Source organism: Phytophthora parasitica, assembly GCF_000247585.1.
Source record: "Phytophthora parasitica INRA-310 unplaced genomic scaffold supercont2.4, whole genome shotgun sequence".
Taxonomy (NCBI): domain Eukaryota; phylum Oomycota; class Peronosporomycetes; order Peronosporales; family Peronosporaceae; genus Phytophthora; species Phytophthora nicotianae.
Window position 1 is genome coordinate 1,372,867 of NW_008648990.1, and position 6,321 is coordinate 1,379,187.

The 6,321-nt window shown below is 52.0% G+C and overlaps 2 protein-coding genes across 2 annotated transcripts; one reads left to right on the forward strand and one right to left on the reverse strand.

The window, feature by feature from the left end:
* Nucleotides 1–179: 179 nt before the first annotated feature.
* Nucleotides 180–965, reverse strand: PPTG_21277 (hypothetical protein; the record flags this gene model as incomplete). The annotated part of the gene is made up of 2 exons (XM_008896530.1): nucleotides 180–396; nucleotides 958–965. 2 exons carry the CDS (start codon nucleotides 963–965, stop codon nucleotides 180–182), a joined length of 225 nt encoding a protein of 74 aa, XP_008894778.1.
* A 255-nt stretch (nucleotides 966–1,220) lies between these two features.
* On the forward strand, nucleotides 1,221–1,935 carry PPTG_03377 (hypothetical protein; the record flags this gene model as incomplete). Its single annotated transcript, XM_008896055.1, has 2 exons — nucleotides 1,221–1,370; nucleotides 1,693–1,935. The coding sequence occupies 2 exons, from the start codon at nucleotides 1,221–1,223 to the stop codon at nucleotides 1,933–1,935; spliced, it is 393 nt and encodes a 130-aa protein (XP_008894303.1).
* Between the last annotated feature and the right edge of the window lie 4,386 nt (nucleotides 1,936–6,321).

Sequence of the window (6,321 nt, forward strand, 5' to 3'; positions counted from 1 at the left end):
CACACACACACACACACACACACACACACACACACACACACACACACACACACACACACACACACACACACACACAGGAGTCCAATGCTTTACTCGTCGTCACTAAATGCCTATCGCGCCTCTATCCGTTATAGCAAGCTCGATAAGTCTGGAATTGATCTTTCATTTGCTGAGAATTTCTAGATGAAATCGTCGCTTGCTACTTTCTTTTCCGCTGCGGCAATATCCCGGAAGCCATCGTTCTTGGATGACAGCTTCTTCCCGACGACAATCTTCTTGGCCACGCCAAGGCACTTCTCGAAGTTGGGCAGGTGTTCCCGCCAAAGCGCCAGCGCGAGCAAGTTTCCTTCCTGATATGTGCCTTCAACATAAAATCGCTTTGGATTTGTTCCAGCACTGACTATTACTACAGGGTTAAAACAAAAACAAAAAATATTAGCCACGCAGTACAAACGACCGGTGATTTAGTACACCCACAAGACCATGCTATTCCCAAATCCGACGGATTTGACAAGCCCAGGGGTCCATATTGAAACGCCAAATTATGTGTTGGGATTAAAGTTTTTACACCTGGACGAAAACGTGTTGTGTACTGGATAGGTTAGAAGTTAAAAGCTGGCCTGGGAATTTAGAAAATCTGTGCTCTTGCATGGCTATCAACTACAGTGACAGTTATAAAAGCGATACCAAAAAATAAGCATTGCAAAAAAAGTAAGCGATTGATTAAAAAATGAAGCACAGCATATGAAAGGAGAAACCGTAAACACGAAAATTCTAGCTTCAATTGTGTAAACCAATAAACAACCTTTGGGTTTGAGTGGTTGATGCCGTTGGCACTTAATCTGGGCGGCTATCTACGCCAATAACTTACTTGAAGAAACGACTCTATAAAATGAATAGCCTATATATGAAAAGCAGATAATACTCTACATCTACGTTCTTTAACTTCTTCCTCACCTTAACATTCCAATCATTTACATCATGTTTCTGTGCTTGTTCGTGTATCAGTGACGTTAATATGGATATAGGTGAGACGGAGACGTGCTGGCTGCAGCTCATCTTTCATTGTTGAGCACCACCAGGGTGCTGTCTTCAGACGACACTGCTAGCGAGGTCTGCTGCCGTCGCCGATCTCTGCAGGATCTTGAATTGCCAGTCTCTGCACACAAGCCCCCAATCTCAGCGCTGGTCTCCGACGGCAGGAGCACCCAGCGAATGGCATGGAGTGGCGTGTGCTGAGGACGAAGCAGGGCAAGCACCGACTAAGTGAGGCACGCGGCGTCAGACTGGAGTGGACGAAGGCATACAATTGCGGCGGCGATTGGGCACACAGAGTGGAGAATCAAGTGCAGGAGCTACTAGCCATGGGGGTTTGTCGGTAGGGCATGTCTGAAGGACTCTAACGCTAAATCGCACTTCGCATTTTACCTTCTGAGCTCAACTTGCCATAAAGTATACGTTGGCTTACGAGAATCGACAATGCCGCACGACAATTTGGTGGATCAAGATAGCGACGCGGAGATGAATAACGCCCAGCCTGTATTCAAATACATCAAGCCCCCGAGGCTGACCGCCCTTGGACAGCCAGCCTTGGTCAAGTTCATGAACAATCATCGATAGTATGAGGAACTAATCTAAGAACGGTGCCTGGCGACAGGCGAATCACACGATAACATGGTCGTCAGCATTTAGAGCTCTACCGAGCCAAGAATTCTGAAACACTTGGCGCACTACGAGTTCCGCACCACCTTGGAGGGGGTGACGGGAGCGCGCCTGCAGGACGAGATCAAGTGCCGAGCAGGCAGCTTGATGAACGACCACGTCCCCGACGTAGCCAAACGCTTGGACGACAACCTGAAGATAGACATGAAGGTTGTGGGCATTGGAGCCCGCATAGCTAAATACTTCATGGATTTCGACCGCATTGTGGACTAACATGGGTTAAACAATTGGGTGGGTCGAGAAGCTGCGACTGACGCAACAGGGCGGCAGCGCATGAAGACCCGCTGCAAGTTGCTAGTGAAGAACTTGTTTCCGGTCGTGCTGCGTGTAGATATCGAGCGACTCGTCGCTGTCACACATCAGCAGGCAAAACATGATGATGTTGCGCTCTATGAGTTGGTCGTTACTAGGGCGAAGAGCCAGCAGCATTATCATACCATGCGATCTGAGTTGAAGCGCGGCGACGCTTCGAAGGCTAAACCGGCGGTACAAAACAAGCCATCTCGTGGTACATCGAATGGTACACGTCCGAAGCTGAGCGCAGAAGCGAAGTCTGAGCAGCCGAAAGGGCCGAAAGCAGCTCCGGCTCCGCCGCGGACAGGATACCTTTTCTGCAAGGGGCAGCACTGGGCGAGAGACTGCCCGACTGCCTCAGTTGAACTGAAGCAGGAAGTGCAGCAGGCCATGAAGGCCAGGAAGGCTGAGCGCTTTAAGGCCGTACGGGTCGTGCCTGCTGGTGAGGATCGCCGCGTGTGCGTCAACGGCGTCCTTGATGTGCCGTTCTGCCGAGACACGGGGGCAGACAGCAACATTATCTCGGAAGCTCTGGACAAGAAGCTGCAGGAATTGGAGACGTTAGATCTTGCCGTGCCAGTGCAGGTTGCGGGAGGATCTCGTGTGCTATGCCGGGCAGCTGTGGAGTTCGACCTACGCATTGAGACGGCTGCTGGGCCATTGCATCTTGCCATTGTGTCGGGTCTCGTAATGGATGGCCACGAGGACGAGTTTCTACTTGGATGCCAAACTATGCAGGATGTTGGTATTGATATTGATCGTCTCTTTGAACAGCTTGCTTCAGGCGGTCAAGTACATGACGCGGGTGATGATGATTTTACTAGAACCAGCCCGCAGTTAGCATTTACGGTGGATATGGAAGAAATTAAGGGCTGTCTGGAGAAGATGGTAGCCGCAGCAGCGGCAGCAGGTTTCGACCCTGCCTTGCTAAGCGAGTTACGCGGAATCGTGTTCGAGTTCGGCGATGTCTGGAGGGTACATATTGGAGCGGACCCGCCGGCCAACGTTGAACCGCTGCAGGAGAAGCTCCGTGACGGAGTCCAACCATACCGAATTGGAACGATGAAGTATCCACCACAACAGCGAGCGTTCCTGCATGATTTTGTGCTGGAATTGGAGCGGAATGGACTAGTCCGTCGTAACAGCGCCAGCCATTGGGCTTGCCCGGCGCTTCTAGTTAGGAAACCGCACCGTGAGGACTTTCGCTGCACTGTGGACTATAGACCCACGAACAAATGGACAGTGCCACAGGCTGGAGCCACTCCGAATTCGCTTTCGGCGACTCAGAGTGTTGGTGCTTACGGATTTGGGTTGTCCGACCTCTTGAAATGCTTTTGGCAGCTACCGCTGCACCCAGAGAGTCAGGAGCTGTTCCGTTTCGTCACGGGAAATGGTGTCTTCACACCCACACGTGTACCGCAAGGTGCCTCCGACTCTGCCATGTACTTTCAGCTGCAGATGCAACAGTGCTTCCGGGAGATGTTGTACCATAATCTGCTTGTGTGGATCGACGACTTATTATTGTTTGCGAAATATGCGCGCGAATACCATACCAACCTAAGGATCTTCTTCGAGACTGTCCGGGCTAGGCGCCTCAGATTCAACGCGAAGAAGTGCGTGCTTTTCGAGACGAAGGTTGTGTGATGTGGGAAAGTGATTAACGGTGAAGAAATACAGCATTCACCCGACCGACTGCAGGCCTTGACAGACGTGCAGCTACCGCCTACTCCTGCTGCGCCGCAGCAATTCCTTTGTGCAGCCAACTGGCTGCGTGATTCAATGGTTGACTTCGCGCGTGTGGATGCGCCCCTGCATTCTAAGTTGGAGGCTGTAATGTCACGTCGCGGTCGGCGCAAAACTCAGCTTGCGGGCGTCGACCTCGATTGGACACCGGAGGTTGTAGCAGCATATCGGACCGTAGTGAGTTTATAGACAACGTCGTCGAAGCAGTACTTCGCCGATGCAGACGCTACCGTCTGCATATTTAGTGACGCGTCGATCTCGGGTTGGGCTGTGGTCCTTAGCCAAGTGCGGCTTTGAGTCGACGGTTTGCCGGTCGAGGATCAAGCCCATGAACGTTTGGTGTGTCGTGGGGGCATGTTTTCTGGGTTCTCAGGAAACTGGTCCATTGTCGAGAAAGAGGCCTACCCAGTCGTGTGAGCGTGTAGCGATCTGGCCTATTTGCTGGAGCGCGAGAAGGGAGTTCGCATCTTCTGCGACCACGCAAACCTCATCCACATCTTGCGCCTGATAAGACGATCAAAACGCACCTCCGCGGTAAGCTGCAACGGCGGGCCCTGCAAATTGTGAGGGTTCGCTATACTATGGAGCACATTCAGGGCTAGGACAACGTATGGGAGGATCTAGTGTCTTGATGGGGGCAGACAGGGTCGGTAAAGCCAAGTGAAGGCTTGGCGGTAAAGGGTGTGGTTAGTGATTCACGCGGGGACGTCGAGGATAAAGGTTTGGCCGGCAACACCGGGGACGAAGAGGTTGATACGTCCTCCGTTTTTTTCGCGAATGGATCTATCTGGAGCATACCACCTCTTACCACTGACATCAGCAGCAGTGGAGAATCTGGCTCATGTGAGACGCGTGATAACACGCAGTGAGCGTCCTGTGTCGACGCTGCGTCCGCTGCAGGACGTCAATTTCCTTTGACCCTCCATGGAGGCGGTCGGTGCTGAACAGCGCCGATTCCGCTCGGATGCTCTGTGTGTAGCCGGCGAGGTCGAACTTGTCTGGCTTCATGGCAAGCTGTGGACCCCACGGCAGGCGAAGGAGCTTATACAAAGGCTCTTGATTTGTAGCACATTGCGGACCCCAAGGACACCGCGGCGGCGATGTCATGCTGGCTGCGTTGGGTGAACGGTTTGCAATTAACAACGTGAAGTCGTTGGTAGCTCGGTTCCTGCGTGATTGTTTCCTGTGTAAACATGTCAAGGGAGGCAAGATCGTGATGCGGGCGTGGGGCCATACTTCTACCGCAACAAAGCGTAATGAATGCATGCATCTGGACTACTTATACGTGGGTGAATCCTACGGAGAGAGGCAATACGTGCTAGTGCTCAAGGACGATCTCACTCATTACTGCGAGCTCGTAGCTGCTGACTCGCCTACTAGTGCTACTGCCGTCCTGAACTAGTACAAGGGCTTTGGGCTTCCTGAATATTGGATCTCCGACAACGGCACGCACTTCAAGGATACAATAGTGGCTGAACTGGCGACACGTATGAAAGCAACGCATAAGTTTGTGCCCGTTTACACTCCGTGGATCAATGGCACATTTGAGAGAGTCAATAGAGACATTTTGCTAGCTCTAAGTGTTTTGCTGCTTGAGCTTAACCTAGATACCCGCAACTGGTTCTACCTCTTGCTAGTGATTCAAGCAAATCTCAATCACCCGGCAGTGGTTTCCTTTGATGGACACAATCCCATTGAGCTGTTCACGGGCCTGCCGGCCCCGTCGCTACTCAACACTGTTTGTGTCGCCAACTTGCTTCTCGCCTCCGCACAGTCAATTTGGAGGCTGCGGCGCCTCAGCTTGACGCACTCCGAGAACACCTGGTAGCGCTTCACCGGGAAGTGGTTCGTCGCAAGGAACAGCGTCGCGCTTATGAAGTCGAACGTGGGCGTGGAAAGGGTTTCAACTTTGCTGAAGGCGACTACGTTCTTTGGTCACGTTTCGATTCACGCTTGCGTGGTGCAAAATTGCTGGTGCGTAGGGTAGGGCCCTTCTGTGCGACCAGTGCCCTCTCACACTCGTTCGTGATGGCCCATCTGCTTACGGGGGACGAGTACGAGGTACACGGGTCAAGGCTTAAACATTACTGCGATGCCGACCTCGGTAGCACTGCCGAGATTCGTGAGCACGACGCCACTCAAGGCATTGTGCTGGGCGTTCGTGCTCTTGTGGGCCATCGCTACGAAGAAACTGCTAAGGAGTGGCAGCTCTTGGTGGCCTGGCGTGGGCTCGAAGACGCTGAGAATTCGTGGAAGCCGTTTACGTTTATCTATGGTGACGTTCCAAATATTGTGGTCGCGTATGTGGGAACTGTTGACGCACCAGAGTTGTTGGCCTTGCTATAGGCCATGGTAAGACGATCTATTTCTCTAGTCGTGTGTGCCGCGGCGTTTTCGGGAGTGGTATCCAAATGCCCGATGCGTGTTTTATTTTACAATCTGTCCTGGCTTTCCCAATTTTTCGAATTTCGCAATTTCCACTTTTTCTGGCTTTCGTTATTTTCAAGTTTTCATTTTCAAATTTCAAGTTTTCATTCATCAGGAGCAGTGGTCGTCTTGGGG